A 24,895-nucleotide genomic window follows, 5' to 3' on the forward strand; every position below is an offset into this window, starting at 1 on the left:
CAATCTGCAGCAGACCAAAGTTCAATATCGTGGAATCACGTTCGAGCAGTGTTCTTGTTTGAAAATTCGCAAAAGGCACAGCAGATTCAAGCACTGCGCTGGAAACCACGCAAAGAGAGTATAGTGGTCAGGGATTTTCGAAAGAAAACCATGGATGCATTTAAAGCATTAACAACAGCCCTCAGCATAATACTTGCTGGTGTTGTATGGAATTCTGGTAATGCCAAGGCAGCGAATATTCTCTTGTCGGCCATCTACGGTGAGGGAAGTCATTTCCTTGCCATGTCAGCTATAGGTCGTAGCCTAGTGGATCGGGGTCACAATGTCACCTTCCTCATCAGCAGCGCTTACGAAGACAGAGCCAAAGACCCTAGGTTTTCCATGTTCTCCTTTGAGATGTTCGCGCATCCTGTACCCCTGGAAGAGGTGCGAGAAATGTTCCACGGATTTAACAAATACGCATTCGAAGATGCCGACGGGCAATTCTTGAAGCTCATGGATATGTTGATGGATAGATTTGTCAACGACTGCCGAGCGGTGATTACCGACGAGAAATTGATGCATCGGTTGGAGGTCGTCGACGCAATCGTCATGGACGTCGCATGGGCATGCGGTTTCTACATTCAGGAAATGCTGAAGCAAAATAGCGAAACACCGAAAAAGCTCGCTATGGTAGCTGTCGCGGCAACTCCGACATGGAGCGGATTTCTGGAAGCCTCGGGTTCAGGATTTAATCACGCGTACCAACCGGAATCAACGACTGCCTACAGTAATAGGATGACTTTCGTTCAGAGACTGAAAAATGTCTTGATATACGCCTTTTATCGTGTGTGGGTGGAATACACCTCAGCACCACCGTTTCGAGAGATGGGGAAGAGCGTAGGTCTGCCCAATTCCATACATCCGGTGTTCACCATCTCCAATTTCGATTTGTTCTTGCTGAGTGTGGACGGGTCATCCGACTTCCCCATGCCAACTTCCCCAAACCTCATTCGTGTTGGCGGACTCACTGTCACGCCCCCGACTTTTCTTAGTCAGGTGAGATTTTTGGAGAATGCATCTGCAGGACGTGCAAATTTGCATACATTTTTACAGAATATTACTACAATATTTCCATCTTACAGCATGCAGAGATTATATTTCTTTTTCCAGAATGTTATAGGTATTGCTGATCATTGCGCCATATGATTTTGATGGTACACACAAACTGTGTTGAGTTGCCTCCGTATGGATAAGTTGATGTAAGGCATTGTTATGGTAGACTAAAAAAGAAAATGAAAAAGAAAAGAAAAGTCTAGAGCATAGACTAAGAAAAAATATATAAGTATTGGATAAATAATCTGCTACTAAAGATTAAACTAGCACGAATGTTTGTAAACTTCTAACAGTTTTGACCAATACTGATCATTGGCTTAAAAATTGCACTGACATACAGAACAGAGCATTGTACGACAGGAAGCGACGTTTTCTATGATAATGACTAATGTATTAGATAAAATGTCGACATTGTCACTTGATTGGTTCACCTCTCGTGGATGATTATGCCTTTAAGTTAATATTTGTATGAAGAGGCACTTCTTTTGTTTTTCTCTCGGATGTCTCATCACTCCATATGACTTTTATGGAGAAAAATCAGATGAACCAAAATGGTAAAAATTCCACCAAAATCGATAACAGAAGGGAGGTATTTCATGTTAAAGCTTCAAGTATTTTAATCAGCGAATAGTGTATTAGCTTTGTGGATCAATGGCATACCTATGAGGGTATTGCGTATATACTGAACTCAATATAGAGCTACACATATAAATGAATATCGCTATTTTATGAAAACATAACGGACTTTTAAATTTGATAACTTAGTTTGAGACCCTATTTTAATGAAACCCCAACTAATATTTGTTTGACAGGGCTCCACTCAGGCCAATAATGAAGCTAAGTTGAACAAGACGTGAAATCATTTCACGTCAACTAGACTCACTAATTAAGATTGTCACTTAACTGGGACATAAGACTTATTCCAACCCTTTCAATTCAACACCACAGGAAGAGGGAATACAGGCCGAAGAAGTGTGGAAATGTAAGCTATCAGTGTTTGAAACCCGGTATCAAATTTAGAATCACTAACTGACGAAATAAGCACCCTTACTAATGCACTATAAAGCATGTGCTACCTCCCCCCCCCCAGAAAAAGAAGACACAAAACAACTTATTTCCACATTGATAATTTTTAAAATGATTAAGAAATCTGAATGCTAAGTGTATATTTCATGGACAGAAAACATAACTTCTTACCAATACCTTGAAGAAAACCCAGTTCGATCTGGTTAAGTGGTCACAGAGAAATATGGATTGTGTAAAGCATATCATGGGTCCGTTCTTCCAAGTTAAGCACCCGGATGCTCTTGGCATTTTGTAAAGTGTGAGCGCAGTGGACAAAACTTGGAGGGAGGGGACTCCTGACATGCTCTACAAAGATCCCACTTTCTCTGTGACCACTGAAACAAATCGAATGGGGTTTTCTGAAAGATGTACGTAATAAGTTATAGTTTTTCACACATTGAAATTGCATTTTTATTGAATCACCACTTGCAAAGTTTTATTGTAGAAAATCTTATTGTAAGTTGTTGTTGTTGTTGTTGTCGTTATTCTTTTTTTTGGGGGGGGGGGGATATACAGTGTACGTTAGAGATTGATTATGCCATTTCGCGTTCTCAATATGCTTGTCCTTGCTTTGCTACCACTGGAGTACCATTGCAGGCCAACGCAACGACCTGTTCGTTTTACCACAGCGTAAGTGTGTGATTCCAGCTGACTGTTCTGCCAGTGATGAATATTGCATTTATGATGAATGGGAAGTCAATAACCAACACTGTCAACAATGTCTAACGTGCAGCGAATAGTATACTAGTAGGCCATGCTCTCAAAGGTCAATACCTTGTCAACCTTTGAACGTTGCGCCATCCACGTGTAAGCGACTGTTGTTGCGTGTACTGTGTGTACTTGAGAACTTGCGACGTCGATAGAGAATCTTGGTAGTAACATGTGAGGTCGAAACCACATGGTATTCATTTCGCTTGTGCTAGGATAAAATGGCTATAGGAGCCTTAATTTGACTGTCAGGAAATAGTCCTTCTAATGCCATTGTACTCTTTGTGTACGGTACATGATGAATGCCAATAGATACATCCTTGTATGCCTATTTTGCTTTCTTGGAGGGTGCGTGAACTCGGAGGTGTACGCAGCAAATGTTTTGATATCCGCCATTTATGGAGAGGGCAGCCATTTCCTGTCCGCGGCATCCATCGGACTTGCGCTTACGCAGCGTGGTCATAATGTGACGTGTTTGATTAGTAACGCTTACGCTCATCACACCAGGGACCCGAAATATGCCTCCTTTGTCTTCGAGGTGTTTGAGCATCGTGAACCGCCAGAGATCGTGCGCCAAGCCTTTTTCGATTTGAACAAGTATGCCTTCCAGGAGGAAACCAGCGGGCAATTCTTGGAGATCCAGAAGCACATGGCAAGGCGAACTGTGGATGACTGTGAATCCGTGATTTCCAACAAGGACATCCTGTCAAAGTTCCTCAGTGTTGACGTGTTGCTGATGGATGTCTCATGGCCATGTGGTCTCTATATCAAGGCCATGTTGGACAAGGAAAGGGCAGAGTCCAAAGAAGTGAGAATGGTAGCTCTGATTTCCACCCCTCCCTGGAGTGGATTCTTACAGGCGTCTGGTTCCTCTTTTAACTGGGCCTACCAATCCGAAACCATGAGCACCTTCTCCAACAGGATGGACTTCTGGCAGAGGATGTCCAACGTTTTCCACAGCTGTGTGATCAAGATGATTCTTAGATACGTCGCCACACCGCCGTACTTTCAAATGGAAAGAAACGTTGGTCTAGATATTAATATCAATCCATGGCTTGACTACGCTCATTTTGACCTATTCCTTCTGAATGTCGACTTTTCTTCCGAATTTCCGATCCCGCTGTCGCCTAGTACTATCGCCGTAGGTGGGCTCACAACTAGGCCATCGGCTGTTCTCGAACCGGTTAGTTATTTGCGAAGTGTAATCATTAACATAAAATTATCTGAGAACGTGAGCTGATAGAGTAAGCAGTGTTGATGATACATGACATGACATAATGATTTAAAGGGAAAGTGCTATTAAGTAGCAATTACAAAGTGGGTATGATGGCATCGGTAATGCATACTGATATCGCCAACGCCGTCTTTGATTATTTCTTTTTCTTCGCTGCTGCATAAGTTTTTTTTTTACTTCTATCATAAAACACAGTAACGTTAACTTCTTTTCTTTCTGCGTGACGAGCAGTTTGAAAATGTGAAGTCGCTTGTTCGCTAGGAGTTAGTCTATTAGTTCGTGTCAACGCAGAGAACTTCCTTTATTATGCATATCAATACATATACGATTACTATGTTATATTTATTTTGCTTATATGCCAAAAGCTTCATTGGCATCGCGGCATAAATTTATTGAGTTTTCTCTATTCTTGACAGGATTTTGTATCATCCCATCACCCTATATATGTTTTATTATTGCTTTGTTATCATCATTCTTACGAATTGCGAATATTCGGACGAGTACCTCCGTAGCGAAAAAAGGAGAGCACCTTTTATATTTTGTATTCTTTATTTTTGGAAAATATCAAGCAGTAGAATTTACTCGTGTTATTATACTTGTACTTCTTTTTCTTCTTAATCAGCCTCATTCACTCCTGAAGATACTTGCCGATGTTTGTTGTTTTATCATGTTCGAATCGAAACGACACGGCTGCATTTGCACTCACGTTAGCCTAAACAGATTTTACCACGCCTCACGCCTACACTCTCACCTAGTTATGAGGTACGATGCTCCAGCCGATATGACTACATCATGATACCTGCAGCCCCAGAATATTTATAGTATCGATCAATTATCTTCCAGTATCCTTTCTATCCTATGGTCAATGACGGGTGCTGTTCGTTATTCCGAAGGTTCGCTATTCCGAAGGTTCGTTATTCCGAAGGGTCGTTAATCCGAAACACACAAATTCCCTATACCTAGAGGTTCGTTATTCCGAGGGGTCGTTAATCCGAAACACACAAATTCCCTATACCTAGAGGTTCGTTAATCCGAAAATGAGAAAGGGTTCGTTAATCCGGACATTTGTGGCGTTATTCCGAAGGTTCAATATTCCGAAGATTCGTTAATCCGAAAATGAAATTCGGAAAAATGAACCTTCGGAATAACGAATCTTTGGATTAAAGAGCATTCGGAATAACGAACATTCGGAATAACGAGCTGTAACCGTCAATGACAGCCTACGGGGATCAGTTTCTGACATGACTCCTATGCAAACTGCAACAATTATAGGTACTGCACTGTCAGGTAATGCTTTGCGTGAACCTGTGTAGAGCCTACTGAGAGTCCAGATTGAAGCCGAGTCCAAGAAGAGTAGCTTTTCTGATGCATTAAGATAAAGTGTCGATATCATTACTTAACACAATCTGGCCAATACATGTATATAATATATATATATATATATATATATATATATATATATATATATATATATATATTTACATATACATGCATACATTCCTATATAGGGCCTACATACATAATTATAAATTTATAGTTACACATGATTATCTATAATTATATATACAGTATAATAATAAGAGTACGCTCCTATATCATTTTAGATATGAGGAAAAGGAGAACGGTGTGTATCTTTTAGATTATCATTGCTGTTCCTTCTTTCTTGACAATAAGTGCATGAGTTGAAAAACTGGTCTCTGCCAGGAATTTATCTGGGTTTTTGGCATGGAAGCTATCATTTGTAAATACGTGCATATTACAGTTTATACATGTATAGATAACCACAAACTCGCACACGACAGTTCAGTCGAATAAAATTTCCGGTCTCCCTATAGTCCGCTGACCACAGGTTTACAGCGTATAAAAGCCTTGCCCGTGACTGTGTGACTTTCATTTACGAGTATCTTTCAGAAGAAAAAAAAATGAAAGGAAGGAAATGCAGTCAAGAGCCTTCACCTTTTGGCATTTATTCCATGTGGTTTTGGAGTCACAGCCCATCATGGAAGCTGATCGATTGACTCATTTTCACACTCTCTCGTCCTGTATCATGCCAGTGTATGGGAGAGAAAACCATTCGTCGCGTGTGACTTGTTGCCGAAACCCTAAGTGAATATTGGAATCTATAGGATACAATACCCGCCCACCCCCCAAGAAAAAACAAAACAAAACAAAAAACAAAAACACACACAAAAAAAACACAATACAATAGGAAGGGAAATTAGCTGTTTCGCTGCATTTTCGTGTCCTTTAGTAGCATTCACAACGACGATGCTTCAAGAGATGAATGTAAAGAGAAAAGCAGAGTCACGGTGTGACATGGCGAAGAGGATAGAAAAAGAGAAAGTGTTTCGAGCACTACCTGCTTTCCGAACACCTTTCACGGTCTGTGCACAATCACTAAGCGGAGCTCCGGTACTCATTTGTAAGAAGGGAGAGTGAACAAGAATTGTATACAGGCCTGCCTGTCTACTGGATGAATTGTTTTCTAAATTCAGTGAAAAGCAAATGTCGTGTCACCGTGACATTGTGTTGGCCATGTTGAATGCTTTTACATAAATACTGTCATATCACGACTCAAATATGCTGGGTAGACGAGAAGTCATCGGTGTCGTTCTCGTAATCGTTGCCACTTCGATCTCTGAGATGGTCAACCCGACAGAAGGAGCCAACATCCTCGTGTCTGCCCTGTATGGGGAGGGAAGTCACTTTCTCGCTGCCGCTGTCTTCGGCCAAAGTCTGGTCGAGCGTGGTCATAACGTGAGCTTTCTCATCAGCAGCGCATACCGACATCGCGCCGAGGATCCACGGTTCTCCAACTTCACCTTCGAAATTTTCAGACACGAAATCCCCGACGAGGAGGTCCGCGTGACCATCAATGCCATGAACGAAATGGCCTTCCTTCAGAGGAATTTGCAATTTATGACCATGTATCGTCGCCTGGGAACGCGGCTCCTGCACGACTGCAAGACAGTTCTGAAAGATACGTCCTTTATGCGCAGATTAGAAGTTTATGACGCTATTGTGATGGACTTAGCGTGGTTTTGCGGTCTCTTCATCAAAGATGCTATCGCCCAAAATACCAATCATACAAAACATACCAAAATGATACTTATGTTGGCAACACCCCCGCCAGGTTTTGTCTTCGGCGCTGCCGGGACCAGCTCCAACCCCGCCTTGGTCCCCGAAGTCACAACCGGGTTTTCGCCCGACATGAACTTTTTTCAGAGAATGCAGAATTGGTTCTACTCCATGGCAATTAATGTGGTCACCGTTCTCGTGACCAACCCCGTCCTCACGGACTTGAGAGAGGGTACTGGCCTGGACGGAGGCTTTGACTTTTTCAAGTCGTGTTCAGAATTCGATTTGTTCTTGCTCAATCTTGACCAGTCATCAGACTTCCCCTTCCCTCTCTCTCCCAATATGATCAGAATCGGTGGACTAACAGCGCGCGAAGCAGAGCAACTAGATACGGTAAGATATTGATAGGCCTACATCCAACCCACGAGATGTAGACGCCCATGTAGAAGCTATAATCCCTCCCCTACCTCTCTCTTTTTTTTGTTTGTTTCAGCAGCTCAGACTCTCACAGTGAGTATGCAAATGCTGTGGACATGTAAGTACCTGACACAGAGCCACATAGCCACATGGGTTTTTCTCTTGCGTGCAGAATGCACTGCATATCTGAGCCACGAAAAATCAATATGTGCTGTAGACAGTTCACGACGTGGAAGAGCAATAATACAATGGGTAACCTTAGAAATGCTGAAAGTCTTAGCCCCATGCGTTTACGTACTTGAAGGTTCCCTGAAATGCAAATACATGTTGATTTGAGTCGATTTATGACACCCTCAATATCACTTTTGCAGGTGAAACCAATATCTAGAAACATTCCATATGTTTCCAACAAATTTTTCTTCTATTTTTCTTCAGATTACTATTAACTATTACATGTATTGAGACTGTTGAATCTTTGTTGCGTATCGTTAAGGGTGGCAAACGTACACCTCATTTGAAAACTGGAAACGCTCTCTCAGACTTACCTATTTTGTCTGAGCGTAGATTCAGAAAACATGTGAAAATTGTCAGTGATATTAGGTGTAGTCTTTCTTAAGATACCTCTGAGTGTATTTTAGTAGAATAGAAAAAAAATGGCAACAACCTAGCAACTTCAGGTCTCGAGTGAAATAAGGTAGTCTACTTTTACATAAAGCACAAAAGACTGAATCGTTCGTGTGTTTCATACATTTGTTTAAAAAAATCTCGTAAACACGTGTCTAAAATACTTATGGAGAATCATTTACATGTGCATGTGTTGAAACCTGAAGGGCCTGTGGGTTGGTCGGGCACTTGTTAGAAACCTTATCAGGAAATAGCGAGAAATACAGACACCATGCGATAGCTTCCTACGTAGGGTAATGTCGAACATGAGAATGAAATACACTTACCTGTAATGATGCCATCGTTCAAGAAGAATGGGTTATCATACTGTTGGGGTTACCCTGGCCTAATAAATCACCACCATGTTCCATTATTTATTCAAATTGATAAATTCATGCGTCGAGTTGTTTTTATCGCGACTGATTGACAAATCATTTGTAGTAAATCGATAACAATCTCCCGTTATTTTTGCTACAATTAGGATACAATGATATTGCTTATACAGCGAAATGATGGTGTTCATGATAATATTACCATTATTTTCATTATACCATCTCAAATGAAAGTGATCAAAGTTTATCATTCTGTATTAGGACAATTGTTTTGACAACCATCATTTACATAAACCTTTTCAGCAGTATATTATATTTCGGTCTACGAAATTTCGATTCAATTTCCAAATTGGGAGCAGGGAATGGAAAGGGGTTTGATAGTGGGAAGATTGTGGCCTTGCAGTAATCCAGGGAGTAGTCCAGCTCATTATGGCCTTCCCACCTCCCTGATTATTGTGAAGAATCTATCGAGTTTATAGTCAGAAGATGAGGAGATGAGGAGAGTAGATATTTGCCACTGCTGCGCACTATGTATAGCTATCGCTTTGTTACATTGGGTGTGCATGGGCGTGACCCAATCTCCTTCATCACAGTGCTAATAGCCTAACGTTTAAAGCGGAATGAAACCGAATTGTAGCACACATGTAGATTGTATGAATGCAGCTACATTTAGTAGAACACCTCGGTGACAGATTAAGGACAATTGGACAATCTGTTCAAAAGTATTGATTTTTTAAGAATGCTTTGGGGCAGCCATCAATGGATCGGAAGACTTCTACAGTTTGTGACGTCACATATCAGGAATGATACAAAAAATATAAAAAGCAAGATATTTTCACTTTTCTAGCATAATGAAAGAAAACTTGATTTACATGTACCTCATTCAGAAAGTAATGAGAATGATATTACCCTAAATATGAAGTCGAGGGATCGGGAGTGTGTAAAATTGTCATTAAAAAGAAAATGAAATTTTGTGGAATTCCCCGTAAAATATATTTTCTCGTCAAAACTGAACTAGTCTTATTGTCCAGCGATGACTGCACAGAACTTTAAAAATCCATTTACATTTTGATGGGATTGCCCGATTTTCCTCAAACCTTCGCTAATGCTTTCTACCGTTATGGCTGCATTCACTTTATCCACATGTACATTTGAGTTTCATTCCCCTTTGAAAGAAATCAAAACAGATAGCTCAACCTATATGATATACGGCGTGTAAATCTCTCTTTTCAGAAATGCATGAGTTCTCAGTTGCGCGATAATAACTTAAATTAGTTAGAAAGTATCTCCGTTGTCGATCTTGTAAGATTGAACATGGTACGTGTATAATAAAGTTTATTGGTGCCACAATAACGAATTTGTGGCATCTGCTCCCGTCTTATGGAGTTAATTTCGCTGCTCTCCATCAATTCAAGCTTCATTTCAATATTTGGAGGACGTATTAATTTGTTATGATGGTTTGTTCATGTTATCTATACCCTTGTGTGCATCTAGTAGGACTAGATTGAGGGCGCATACTAATTGCTATTCATTATTATACCAATTTTATTACTGTTACTACTACTACTACTACTACTACAGCTGTACTACAACTACTACTACTTCTTTGTACTACTACTACTACTATGCTACTATCACATTCAGCATGGCCTGGATTATCACTTCTGCTCCCAGTGGTATTACGATCATTGTGACAGATACATACTATATGCTGCTGGAAGAGGAAGCAATCTACGAGGGAGCTATCCCCCGTCGTATACCTTGCAAACAATGGCCTGAAAGAAGGTCAGGGAAAGTGAACCTGTCGATGACCTTTGACTTCCCTCGCGGTTCTGATATACTTGGACTTTGAGCCCCTGCCGTGCGTCTGACAAGAGTAAAGTCAGTCAAGCTAACCACCAGGCGAAGTTGCATGTACAATATACCATTGAAGAGTCTTTGAGTTCAGATTTTTCCGAACCCCCCCCCCTTTTTTTTTTTTCTCACTGTAACTCCGTTTTCCGATGTTTTCATCACCGGGCATACCCGTCGTCTATGCATAAATGTTTTACAGCAGATGATAATTTTCATTAGAAACAAAATGTGGGGGGGGGATGAATTAAAAAAAAATATTCTTTCAGATACTAGGAGGATTCAGTGTTTTTGTGCATACGATGGGTTCACTTCAAAAAGAAAGGACGTTTTCTTCTCAAACTCCTCTAAGAGGCCCTAAAAGGAAGACTATACTGTGAGTCAAATCTGCACGTGTTGTGTGAATCCATGCTCAGCACCCGGAAAAAAGTTGTCTCTCGAACTTTATAAAAAAGGTTAACTTGCCTCCAAATGCAATTAGGTGAAATTATAGAGAGATTGAACTTCAACTATCTAGTTCCCACTATGCGGGAAAATTTTCATATCATTTAATTGAAAATAAGAATGAAATTGTTATTTATGGACAATGTGACGAAATCGTAGTACCTGTTACCTCTTAATCCACGTGCACGTTTTCACTGTGTGGACCTTCAATGTTTATGGAGATCAGGGAGGTGACCCTCCCTCTGGAGATGGACCTAAGGGGGAGTGTGTTCCCCCCCCCCCCCCACACGTGAGGGAGCTTGTGGATTTTTAGCATTTATATTAAACGATCGAATGCCCATTTTGTTGGAATATTTGGGGAAATATACATACAGTAGTATCTATGTATATACGTAAATACGGACTTTATGGAGTAAGAATGAAACGTAAATAATCCTCTTTGCTAGTGATTAAATCAAATAGACTTGTTTCACTTCGATACCAAAAAAAAAAAAAAAAAATCCGAAGGATTTTGCGGCACAGAGGTCTCACGAATCAAATTATATGCTTTATTCAGTTGAAAAGAAAATCGTTGTGCCTTTGCTGATCAAGAAAGATCACATGCGAAACGCTCTCTATACATGTATATAGGGCCAATGTTTGAGTCGAAATCGTAAGGTTAACTGTTTGCGAATCTTAGAATTTGAATACACATGCGTATTATTTTTGTGTAACAATGACAATTCTTGCGGCTCGTCTGGTGTGTGTTTTTTTTTTCCGACACGTACCAAAGAGCAACTTATTCCCACGTTCTTCAGCTCTTTATGCTTGAATGCCATTGACAGTAAACACTGGTAAATATAGAGTGTCCGTGTCTGCGCCAATCAATGCTACCCTTTAAAACGAGAAATCTCAGAGTCGTTTCAAAAGTACTGTACTTATTTTAGTGCAGACGAGATATGAAATTACTTATGCACATAATGGTGCTAAAGGTCCTGTGTAGTCAAACAAGGCCCGCTTGCCCTCGAAAACCTTCATAGGAAGGGACTATCCATATACTACACGTTTGGTCGCCATGCTGTTGTCACTTATGGTGCACGTCGGCACTTAATACAAATACTGCACATAGCGTACGCATTTCGAAAAAAAAAGAAGAAAAATGTATACATGTGGACTATGTGGGAGATATGGAATTATGTGCGTTCCAGCGTAGCATGATACGTATATTGGTCCTCGATGATAACTACAAAAGTGCCGTGCATAAGATACGGTAACCATGGCTTTCTGTCGCGCAGTTGGATCTAAACTTGGATTTTATGCTTTCATGGTGTTAGGGTGCATCGAGCTGTCTGCTGTGATAGCTGAAAACATTCTGATATCAGCTATCTATGGCGAGGGTAGCCATTTCCTAGCTGCAGCGTCCGTCGGCGAGAGCCTTGTAGAGCGGGGCCACAACGTCACAGCACTGGTCAGCAACGCCTTCGAGCATCGCGCGACTGATCCGAAGTACGCCAACTTCTCCTTCGAGATCTTTCAGCATGCCGTTCCCGTAGAGGAGGTACGGGATCACTTCCACAAGGCCAACACGTTGGTGTTGCGAGAAGATGAAATTTCAGAGGGATTCGCGTTCCTGGAGCTTGGCTTCCAGCGATGGGTGGACGACTGCGAAATGGTGCTCCGCGATAAACAGCTCATGCAGAAGCTCGAGCGCATGGACGTGATGATTGTCGACATCACATGGCCATGTGCCATGTACATCAAAGCCGCTTTGGTGAAGGACTTTAAATCAACGCGACGACGCACCATGGTGTGCATCGCGCCTTCCGGTCCCTTTGGCGGTCTCCTGCGAACCATGGGTACTCCAGTTAACATCGCCTACCAGCCAGAAGTGACATCCGGTCTAACAAACCGGATGTCGTTTAAAGAGAGATTGATGAACCTAATGATGTCTGTTATGATTCCCATCGTCGGAAACATGCTCTCGACGTCACGATTTGTCGAGATGGCCCAGAGGGTTGGCCTGGACGAGTTCAACATCCACCCCCTTCATTCCTTTGCAGATTTCGACCTTCTTTTATTGAATGTGCAATTCGCAAGCGACTACCCATTTCCTCTAACACCAAACATCATCCCCGTAGGAGGCTTAACTATCCGCCCTGTGCAGAAGCTGAACAAGGTGAATTTGTCGTAAAAAGAAATACTCACCAAAAATGCTTCATGCTCATGCTTAAAAAAGAGGGGAAAATCAGTGCAAAACTAATCAAGTCTGCTTTAACAGTGATTTTCACACAAGGTATCCTAACCCTTTGTTTGCTTCATTTATTTTGTGTTCCAAAGGTATATGGGAGGGATTTGTGCACGTTTGAATTAATGGCACAGAGAGCATAAGAGGGTAAAGCATTGTATAGTACGCATTATACTTGCGAGATGCGTTGGTTTTGATTACAGACGAGCTTTAGTATACCTTCTTTACAACATTTTATTCATCAGGTACAAAAGGGGAAAAATTACCGGTGGGTGTCCTACACCCATTATAGTCATGTACAACATCTGACCTTGACCAAATAGCCTTTTTATGAACGGACCCTGCCCGCTGTTTTGCTTTCTGATATATTTTTTTTTTACTTGAACCGTCACGTGCCATCAGAGAAATGTCTTATAAGCAATGTCGAGTGTATTGTCTTACATTGTTTCTTTGTGTTTGTGTTTGCGTGTGTGTGGGCATGTGTGTGTATTTATAAGGAAATACTAGGTGTTACGAAAGAAAATCCCACTTTTGATAACTGTACATCAGATAACACTGTCATTGACATGAGTAATCGCTGCATAGTGTACAGTTTAGTTGGAGGTGATTTGAATATGAGAGCATGAATCAGTTTTGTTAAATTCATGATTAATTTTAAAGTTAAGTTCCAGATTTTTGTCAAATTTGAACCCTCTGTACAAAATTGAACTTTACCAAGAACCAATGATGTGTCTGCAAGTGTGTGCTTACAATGACCCTGAACAACAGACATGAATACCACGAATACCACCTGTTTAGAGCTCTGCTGACTAGGCTTCTGGGCTCTTGCTCCAAGGCACATGAATGCTTTATTAATAATTCATGATGGATTGCCCAGCGTACTGCTAGTCTGAATTCATGGTAAAGAGTAAAACGCATGCACATGGGGAAAAAAACACATAATTTCATGTGCTTTCATGCACTACATTTCAGGATGAATAAAGACTAGTTGTGATAGTGGAATTTCTCATAAACATGTAATAGAGCGTTCCAATCCTGGCCATTGTTCAGGACCATTAATTGTCAGGGTGTTAACCACACGCTCCCATACACACCAATTGACCCCTGTGCAAAAGTGAAATTTATACAGAGGGTTGAAAACAGAGCAAAATCTGAAACCTAACTTAAAATGAATCTTGAATTTGATGAAACTAATATATGCTATCATTCTTAAATCACCTCAAACTGCACTATTCAGCTATTGCTCATATCAATGTTAGTATTATCTGATATACAGTTTTTGAACGATTAAGAATCAAATGTGGGATTTATTTTTGTAACACCTAGTACAATGTACCAGGGAGGTGCATATGTACTGCTGTGTATCTGTATTGGTATTATGGTCGTGTGTACACAAGTTTTTTTTTTTTTTTTTTTTTTTTTGGGGGGGGGGATGGGGGACAGTTTCGAAATATTTCCAATTTTGCGACCTTTGTGACATTGATTATTAGACACAAAGGACTTAATATAATATATAAGACTTAAGTATAATATCATTGTCTCAATCTCATATGAACGGTTTATGGTTTAACCTGTCTATAGCGGCCACAGACCCAATGGAGCCGTAACCGGGCCCTGTTTCATAGAGCTGTTCGTAAAGTTACGAACAACTTAGGAGCGACTGGTGATCAGTTCTTGTGCTGAATTATGGAAATTCTGATTAAGTATAGCACATCAGAACTGATCACCAGTCGCTCGTAAGTTGTTCGTAACTTTACGAACAGCTTTATGAAACAGGGTCCGGTTACGGCTCCATTGGGTCTGTGGCCGCTATAGACAGGTTAAAGTCTATGTCGCGGGAAGCAAAGTTTGTGGCCGCTGGCCTCGGTAGACAGGTCTCTAACAGGGCTTTTCTCTCGGGGTATTTTTCAGTGGCCGCTATTTAAAAGGCAGGTTTGACTGTATCAGCTAACACTGACATTGATATGAGCATTAGCTGAATAGTGTACACTTTTGTTGGAGGTAATTAAAAAGAAATGAAAGCATATTTTTCAGTGGCCGCTATTTAAAAGGCAGGTTTGACTGTATCAGATAACACTGACAATGATATGAGCAATAGCTGAATAGTGTACAATTTTGTTGGAGGTAATTAAAAAGAAATGAAAGCATAATTCAATTTTATTAAATTCAAGCTTTAGGGTTCAGATTTTGCTCTATTTTCAACCCTCCGTACAAAACGTTAACTTTACACAGGGGTCAATTGGTGTGTATGGGTATGTGGTTACAATCGGACAATGGTCCTAATAACCGGGATTTGACTGGTCTATTATAAATTCGTGAGAAATTCCACTTTCACAGCTGTGTATAGTCTTCACTCTTTATTCATTATGAAATGTAGTGTATATGCAAGCATATTAAAACCTGTGCTTACTTTTTTCATGTGTATGCATTTTATCCTTGCATGAATTCAGACTAGCAGTACCCAGGGTAAACCATTATGAATTATTAATAAAGCATTCACATGCCTTGGAGCAAGAGTCCAGAAGGCTTGTCAGCAGAACTCTGAAAAGGTGGCATTCGTGATATTCATGTCTATAAAAGGGTCATTGTCAGCACACACTCAATAGGCGTTTTCACATCAGCCCGATGTTTCGAAATAGCGCGCTATTTTCTGACTTGGGAAGTTAAAAAATATCTCGTGCTTGGATTTTTATCGGGCTGATGTGAAAACGCCTATTGGTTCCTGTGTAAAGTTCAGTTTTGTACAGAGGGTACACATTTGACCAAAGTCTGGGACTTAACGTTAGATTTAATCTTGCATTTTTTGAAACTGATTCATGCTTTCATAGTCAAATCACCTCCAAGTAAATTGTACACTATTCAGCTATTACTCATATCAATGACAGTGTCATCTGTTAAATAGTTTTCGAACTATCAAGAATCACCTAGTATAGGCACAAATAGCAGTCATATCCAATGAATTATAAGATCACGCTTTCCGACATCTGGTTGAAACTTGTTTAAACACAACTCCATCGTGATTTTTTTTTTAAAAATCTAATGCTATGTGAACTCCTGACGTCTATTAATTTTCATTCTCTCTCCCTACCCTCTCTCTCTTTTTCCCTCTCTTCCCCCTCTGTCTCTGCAGGAGCTTGAAGACTTTGTCCAGAGCTCCGGCGAGCACGGTGTAGTCGTCTTCAGTCTCGGTACCTACCTGGCGTCGATCACCGTCATCAGACCCGACCTCGTGAGGATGTTTTCCGACGCCTTTGCAAAGCTCCCGCAGAAGGTGATCTGGCAGTTGAAGGAGCTACCCGACTACGACCTACCGCCAAACGTCAAGACGATGCCATGGCTGCCGCAGAACGACCTACTGGGTAAGATAATCCCCCCTCCCCCCCCCCCCCCCTTCTTCATCAACCGACAAGGCCACTTGTCGCGGCTCTTCTTCGTAATAACTCCCCACCCCCACCCCCCCCCAAAAAAAAATAAACAAACAAACAAACAGAGCAAAACAAAACAAAACAAAACAAAAACCAAACCACTTGTCTCTAATCAATATACCGTATAGGCATAACATTATTCAGCGCGAGGTTGCTCTTTTGAACGAAGTCACAAACTATGAGTCGTGAAATGCCAGGTAAAAAAACATGTTGTCAGTTTATTGCGAGGTAGAAAATAATTCTTGTTTTTATACCTATATGAATATCTATGTGTATGAAGTAAAAATGAAACACAAATATTATTCTATCCTGCTCCTGGCCCCATTTCATAAAAAGATGTTAGAATAGCAACTCTTCCTGGAATGGCAACTTCCAATAGTAACAGCCAATCAGGAAGCTGGATTCTTGTCGTTACCATGACAATTGCCATCCCAGCAGGAGTTGCTATCATATCAACTTTTTATGAAACCGGACCCTGATTCTCTACTTCTACCACTGCTACTTATATCGCAAGTACGGTATTGCCCCCTCTACTATGAAATTTATAATATTATAAATATCACCCCTTCGTCTTTCCGATTCATATTTTCCACTGTCATGTATCTTAAATACCCAGAGAATTTGTCTACAAAGTAAAGACATAGAAAGTTTTGATATCGTTCATCATCCATTTCATTTGTTTAATGTCTCCGCCACGAAGTGTCACCGGAGGTATTATGTTTTCGGGTTGTCCGTCCGTCCTTCTGTCCTTCCGTCCTTCGTCTTTCCGTCCGTCCGTAACCAATATTATGGACAGAGTAACTTAAGAACCATTTGAAGTATCAAAATGAAAACTTGGCATTATTATGTATGTATGAGTGAACGAAGAGTGGCTATCAACTTTAAGGTGTATCTGCTTAAATTTCATTATTTCCTCCTCATCTCTGCAATGAATAAATTTGTCTTCATAAAACTTAATGTATAAATGCATTACCTGATAAAGATTCTCAGAGGAAAGTTTTGGACCATTGTTTCAAAGGTCATAGGTCGAGTGGAAATGCTAAAAAAAAATCACGTTTCCCTCTCGATATCTTGGAAACGGCTCAAGGCATTTTCATGAAACATTATGAATTTACGGTTGGCAATGATTCATTATGGCCACAAATCATCTTAAAAAAATTCTATTGTCTAGCGCTGAAATTACAATATTTTCTACATACCTTGGAACTTCCTCAATATAATTATATGCATGTAATTATACAATAAACAATGAAACTAGGTATGTACATGCATCACTTTACAATGATTGTGTAGGGAAAGATTTTCCTACCAGAGTATTGTGAATAATTGATGTTACCAGCTATTTACCAGTTGTAAGTATTTGAAGAAAGTTGTTGGCCATGGGGTCAAAGGGTAAGGATCCAATGTTAAGTTACAATGTTAAAATTCCCGAATACTTGTTCTCTTTAAAACAATTGAGCCATCTAAATGAAATCTCGTTCATGGCATATATATATTTACCACATTTTGGGTTGTAGCATCAAAATTTCAAACATGTTGTTTCAATATTTTTCCGATCATGTGACAGTATATCGTCTCACATTGTCAAGATGAACTATAAAACTATTGAAAGAATAGCTCGAAATGATGGATGCTTACTAGTCGCCATAAAGACATTTCTTTTTTTATCTTATGTCCTAAATTTGAAATATGTATTCTTATATTGTTTGGTCTCCATTCTTATGATGCTTTATTCATTGATAACAGAAAGAAAAATGTCAAAGCAAATTAAGAGTTCAAAACCAATTTTAAACCGTGGATTACTTATAAGAACTATCATCTATGTCCATTTTTCCTCAAGTGTGCTCGTTATCGAGCCCCTCAAAAAAAAAAAAACACAGTTCTTAAAATTTAGGAAAACAAAGGCAAAAACACAATGTATCCTCTAAGATTAGATGTGTTCTATAGTATAGTGATATACTAACTTGTATCTCTCTACCAACTTTCTATACCAGGTCACCCTAAGACGCGCGCCTTCATGTATCAGGGCGGGAACAACGGTTTCCAGGAGGCCTCCTACCATGGCGTTCCCGTGGTCGTCATCCCACTCCACGGTGACCAGTACGACGTCGCCGCCAGGATCGAAGCCAGAGGAATGGGGAAAAAGATAGATAAGCAGGATCTCAGCACCGAGCTCATATACGAGACGCTCACCGAGGTTACCAATAACCCAAGGTTAGCTTTAAGAGAGAGAAAGAGAGACAGACAGACAGACAGAGAGACAGGTTTTAGATTGTTATTTAATAAAATTAAAGGGATCGTATAGTTTTGGTTGAGACCTAATTTCAAGTTTCTAACATTTTTGGTGAGATAATGAGGAACCTCTAATAAAATATGAAAGAGCATGTAATTCTATGAGGAATTCAACGTTTATTTGATGAAAATTGGTTTTGAAATGGCTGAGATATCCAAAAAAGAGCAATTCTAATAAAGTGTGGGACCCACACTTTATTACGATCGCTTTGTTTTATTTTGTTTTTGGATGTTTCAGTCATTCCAAACCCGATTTTCATCAAATAAACTTTGAATTCCTCTTAAAATAGTATGCTATGTACTATATCATAAGTGTTTTCTTGGTATCTCGCAAAAATTTAAAGGCTCAATTTTCATCTCCACCAATACTGTACCATCCCTTTAAATGGCAACTGATGTAGACAAAAGAAGGCTGTTTTGACAAAAAAAAAAAATCACATATTTTTCCGCTTGTACAGTCAAGCATCACTACGTAAAATATAGAATAGGCAGTAAGTTGGATTTTTAGTCTTCAAATGGCTTGTGCTTAAAGGGACTGTACAGTACTGGTTGAGGTGGAGATTCATGTTTTGAACATTCCTAAGTATGATAATGAGAAACCTTTTATGAAATATGAAAGAGCATGTAATTCTAAGAAGGATTCAACATTTATTTGATGAAAATTGATTTTCAAATGGCTGAGATATCCAAAAAGTGATAATAAAAGGAGACAGGCCACGCTTTTATTAGGATCTCTTTGTTTCACCTTGTTTTTGGATATCTCAGCCATTTCCAAATCGATTTTCATCAAATAAACTTTTGATACCCCTTAGAATTGCATGCTGTTTGACATCTCATAGAGTGGTTTCTGAATATCTCGCAAAACGTTAAAAGCTAAATCCTCACCTCAACCAGAACTGTACACACCCTTTAACGTTCTTTGGGATATGCTCAAGAATTGTAATTGTGATCAACTTTATGTAGCAGTTTACCGACAAAACAAACGTTGATGCGACAGAAGTGTTTTTTCCGCTTGCCTAATCAAGAATGACAAGGTATGTTGTCGATAGAAAAGCCAGTTTGATTTCTTTTTTATTGTTGTTTGCGTGTAGGCATGATTCTTTTGATATGCCGAAAAGAAAGAGAAAAACAGATTTATGATGCGGTTAGAACAGTTTTGTAGTCTACGTGTATGTGTGTGTGTGTGTGTGTGTATGTGTGTGTGTGTACTTGATACACATTTTCTTGGATAATTTTTTTGAAGAAAAATGAGCAAGCTGTAACACGGCACCCGGGATATGGTCAGGTCTTACGCCAGTGTTCACCTATGTTAGAATGGTATTAGAACGATATTATCACCCTTTCTCCCCATACTCCCGAAATCTGCAAAAACAGTAAACGGAAATTCTTACGGCAAAATTACGTAGATTGCAAAGATTACAGAATAATATTGGGCTCCTCGCATTATCATTAAGGTGAAAATACATCTCTCATTCCTAGCTGTTAAAGTCTCTTCACTTGTTCTTAGTAAAAAAAAAAAGAAATGGGTTGTATTCAAGACATACTGTTGTTTTTGTTTTACTTACACATCCAAGCACCAAGATACCTCAAAAGAAATAATGGACAAATTGTTTACTCGTTCTTGTATGCGTTCTAGTACCCACTCGTTTCCAGTCCCCGAACTCACTGTAAATTTTGATATCGTGCTTTCACTCACTGTGACGGCAACAAAGGAATGGAAAAAATACACCACTTTCATGAAATCTTGACGTTCATTAGGCCTACATGCCATTTCAGAAATTTTCGAAAAATGATCTTTTCCCCCAGCAGTATCAATTTTTATATAATGTTTTGGTACATGTGTACTTTCTAACAGCTGTGATATCTAGTCGAATTATTATGTATTGCGTATCTAAACTCGCAGTAATGTTAATGATCATTGTTAATGATCATAATCATCATCATCATAATTTTGTCATTCAACTTCATATTCCGAGCATTCAATTTTACGCATTCCACGCTCGCAGGATGCACAGAAGCAGCAGCTAAATTTATTATCCGGTCATCCAAAGTCACTATCCATTCGAGTCTAGATAGGGGCATGCATTTCGGCAATGAACATTCAAATTCATTTTAAGCCGGCGACATAGTCTCGTCGGTCATTCCAATTCGTGAAAAGGCAGCCACGCTCCAAATAAGTGCATTCATTTCAAAAGAAGTATGGTATTAAGTTCCCTTCGGCCCGAGTAGGTGTGTCTTTTTCACTTAAGCCCCGGTCACACAGCGCTTTACGGCTAAATCACGGCCAAAACCCGTCTAAATGTGGTCTCCCGTGAAGCAGACGATGTTGTTCGCGTTGATGTCGAGTTTAAGACGAGCTACGGTCGATTTATAGACGTGGCAGGACGCGGGGAAAACTCGGAACGGCGTCGGACGCGGTAAAAAGTTTTGAACTGCTCACAATTTTACTCCGCGGACAACCACGGGTGGCAAAAGTGGTAAAGATCGACGTGCAACACACGTGAAACGCACGTGATAATCCGTGTTCCGGCAGTGATTAAAACTTGGGGAGACGCGGTAAGACGCGAAAATTTAGCGGGCAGAGCACGGTCATCTGACGCGTGTTACGCGCTGGTAGCACTGGAAATAGCGTGTGTTTAGCGGCTTATCACTGACAAATTGATTTTTCCGCGTACATGCACGTGGCTGGACGTGGTTAGCCGTGCTTAGGCAGTGCTTCAGCAGTGGAACAGCCGCCAACGGCCATACCCCGTACAAAGCACGGCCAAACCAAAATTGACCAAAAAATTACCACTTACGACCACATCCATCACATTTTCATAACTTTTTATACGTGATTTAGACGTGGAGTGCTGTGTGACCGGGGTATTAGCCTTGATTACATTGGGCTTCATGATGAAGATTATTTATTTTGCCGTATATGATAGGTCCACCTATTCATTTTAAAATGTTACTTTACTTGACAAGGGTAAAATGCTAACCCGGACGTTGTGGTACATGATGCACTGTATTACATACAAACGAGCATATTTGGAGAGAAGTTGATTGACACCTTCGAGAAAAACAATTTCGAGTACATTGAAACTGGTAATATAAACATTGTATACACCTCGTTTGTTGTTTGATATCTTATCAATTTCCATCATGACTATTTGAGATCACGTGGGTCATTTTTTCTTTAAATTGATGCATTGTGTGGTTAGTGTTGGGGCGTTGTCCTATCAAGTACATGCGGTGCCATCAACTCGCATGTTTGAATTTTCTTTGTGCTCTTTGGATGCACTGCAAATCGGACCTTATCTTATAAAATGTTTTGAAATGAAAACCCAAGAATACGTAAACACAGAACAATACAGAAACTTTGAATATAATCTTATTGTTTTGAATATAAGCCTTTCTGGGTTGTGTATACCTATGTGCCTCTTCCTATACCTAGATCCTCACCCCATTTTCGCTTCTTCAAAAATCGATTCTTTTTCTCTTCATTGTCCCCGCCGAACGAGTTCGAGCAGGGGACTATGAAACGGGCTCCGTACGTGTGTGTGTCCGTGTGTCCGTCCGTCCGTCCGTCCGTGTGTCCGTCCGTCCGTCCGTGTGTCCGTGTGTGCGTCCTTGTGTGATCAAAATCTTCAATTTGCTACTTCTCTGTCATTAATGAGCCAATTTTGATTCTGTTTGCTTTATATGATAGCACTACATGGGAGCTTTGAAACTTCTACACAGAATTTCAGTCGTGACCTTTGACCTTGACCTTTGACCTATATTGTACATTTTGCTACAAAATGCTACTCCTTCGCCATTTCTAACCCGATCTCGATTCCGTTTGCTTTGATGGCACTAGGTGAGGGCTTCAAAACTTCTACACAGAATTTTGACCTTTGACTTCTTTGACCTTTGACCTTGATTTTTGACCTATATTGTACATTTTGCTACAAAATGCTACTCCTTCGCCATTTCTAACCCGATTTCGATTCCGTTTGCTTTATGTGATGGCACTAGGTGAGGGCTTCAAAACTGCTACACAGAATTTTGACCTTTGACTTCTTTGACCTTTGACCTTGATTTTTGACCTATATTGTACATTTTGCTACAAAATGCTACTCCTTCGCCATTTCTAACCCGATTTCGATTCCGTTTGCTTTGTGTGATGGCACTAGGTGAGGGCTTCAAAACTTCTACACAGAATTTTGACCTTTGACTTCTTTGACCTTTGACCTTGATTTTTGACCTATATTGTACATTTTGCTACAAAATGCTACTCCTTCGCCATTTCTAACCCGATTTCGATTCCGTTTGCTTTATGTGATGGCACTAGGTGAGGGCTTCAAAACTTCTACACAGAATTTTGACCTTTGACCTTGATTTTTGACCTATATTGTACATTTTGCTACAAAATGCTACTCCTTCGCCATTTCTCACCCGATTTCGATTCCGTTTGCTTTATGTGATGGCACTAGGTGAGGGCTTCAAAACTTCTACACAGAATTTTGACCTTTGACCTTGATTTTTTACCTATATTGCACATTTTGCTACAAAATGCTACTTCCGGCGGGGACATATATTACGCACCGCGTAATTTCTACTTTTCCTTGTTAAACTGATGAAAGAAGTAGGAAAATGATCACCCTGATAAATGAAATTGAACGTCCTAAACAAGCTCTGCGGGAATTTGAAAGCACGAGTATAGGAAGTATGCAGTGCTTGTATCTAAAAGTTGAACGCACACGCGTGAATTTGATTTGACGAAAACTAAATAAATCTCCCATAAATATAATTGATTGCTCGAATTCTGAATTTGAATGCCCGAATGTTTTTGTGTGCGTGCGCTGTGTTTATTTGAAGGCATATGATGGAGTGACCGGGAAAACCTATAGTGATAATATTTTGATAATGACGAGATGATTTTAATAGTACTCATAATGATGATGATAATAATACTGATAATAATAATAATAATAATAACAATAACAATAATAATAATAACAGATAAGTAAACGTTGCTATTTTTAAACTATTGTGCCCACCCATGAGCAAATACATGTGTTCATAAGTTCACAACATGTTCTACACACAGCTACACTACCGTCGCGAAGAAAGTGTCGGCCATTAACAAAGACCAGCCTATGAGGGCGCCCGAGCGTGCTGCCTTTTGGATCGAGCACGTCATCAAGTTCGGCGGCGATTACATGCGGTCACCGGCCAACGAGCTGAACTTCTTCCAGTACCACTTAATCGACGTCATTGCCTTCCTCATTGCCGTGTTCGTCGCCGTTCTCCTAGTCCTTTTCTTTACACTTCGATTTTGCTTACGGTTATGCTGTCGCATGATAGGATGGGGCGGTCCCACAAAATCAAAGAAGGATTAGGTGTTACAATCAAAGAGTTTAATCTCTGTGATCACAACAGTAATTACTTCGCTCTATTCATCTTTAAAACTCGGTGTAAGTTTGTTTTGTTTTGCTTTTGTTTTTTAGCTCACTTTCTCTCCTTCTTTCTCCACTTTATTAGTTCGGTTACTCAGTCTCTTTCTGTTTCTTTCCACTTACACCCCTGCAATATTTTTTTTTAAAGATAAAATTTTGCCGGAGTCAATTGCACGATTTATGTAAGTATGACGCCATGATAAAGAATGCTGTTTTACAATGTCTTTCATCTCATCCCCCGCTTGATCAAGGAGGAAACTGAAGTATGTTCTGCTATGCAAATCCTTATATCGATTCCTTGAGTGAGTGTTGCTTGTAGTGTAGGAAAGCCCCCTAGCTCCTTCTTCTTTCGACCTACACTCGTCTTGACACGAGAGATGTCAACTGTTGTGTGTTCGTGCCATGGTCAATAATGGTGCATCACTATGCTGAAGTTCAGTATCGTTAGTGGTCGTTGCAGTGCATGTAGTAAGGCAAGCGCAATGCTATACTTCGGTTCTGAGGTGTACCATCTTCTGCTCCGTCGTTACGTTATGCCCAACATTACGTCGTCCAACACCGCGAACATTCCTTCACATTTGCGATACATGTATAAGCTATCATCTCTAGCCCATTAGAGGAGAAATACTATGACAGGGAAAATT

General features: G+C 40.1%; 1 protein-coding gene across 2 annotated transcripts; it reads left to right on the plus strand.

Annotated features, from left to right (window-relative positions):
• LOC139745470 (UDP-glucuronosyltransferase 2B1-like) lies at nucleotides 1–24,895 on the plus strand. 2 transcript variants are annotated; one of them, XM_071655861.1, is made up of 4 exons: nucleotides 1–1,038; nucleotides 16,242–16,470; nucleotides 18,531–18,750; nucleotides 23,903–24,895. In XM_071655861.1, exons 1-4 carry the CDS (start codon nucleotides 151–153, stop codon nucleotides 24,192–24,194), a joined length of 1,629 nt encoding a protein of 542 aa, XP_071511962.1. In that variant the 5' UTR covers nucleotides 1–150; the 3' UTR covers nucleotides 24,195–24,895. The 2 variants fall into 2 exon arrangements, with proteins under 2 accessions (XP_071511962.1, XP_071511961.1); XM_071655860.1 differs by lacking the exon at nucleotides 1–1,038 and adding an exon at nucleotides 3,017–4,051.

This window comes from Diadema antillarum, unplaced genomic scaffold (assembly GCF_040938485.1).
Source record: "Diadema antillarum isolate AM-2024a unplaced genomic scaffold, OU_Dant_1.0 seq00001269_RagTag, whole genome shotgun sequence".
Lineage (NCBI taxonomy): Eukaryota > Metazoa > Echinodermata > Echinoidea > Diadematoida > Diadematidae > Diadema > Diadema antillarum.

Coding starts and splice junctions, on each gene's coding strand:
- LOC139745470 (XM_071655861.1), top strand. CDS start 151: ATGGATGCATTTAAAGCATTAACAACAGCCCTCAGCATAATACTTGCT. Junction 16,471..18,530: donor GCCGCAGAACGACCTACTGG/GTAAGATAATCC, acceptor TTTCTATACCAG/GTCACCCTAAGACGCGCGCC. Junction 18,751..23,902: donor GAGGTTACCAATAACCCAAG/GTTAGCTTTAAG, acceptor TTCTACACACAG/CTACACTACCGTCGCGAAGA.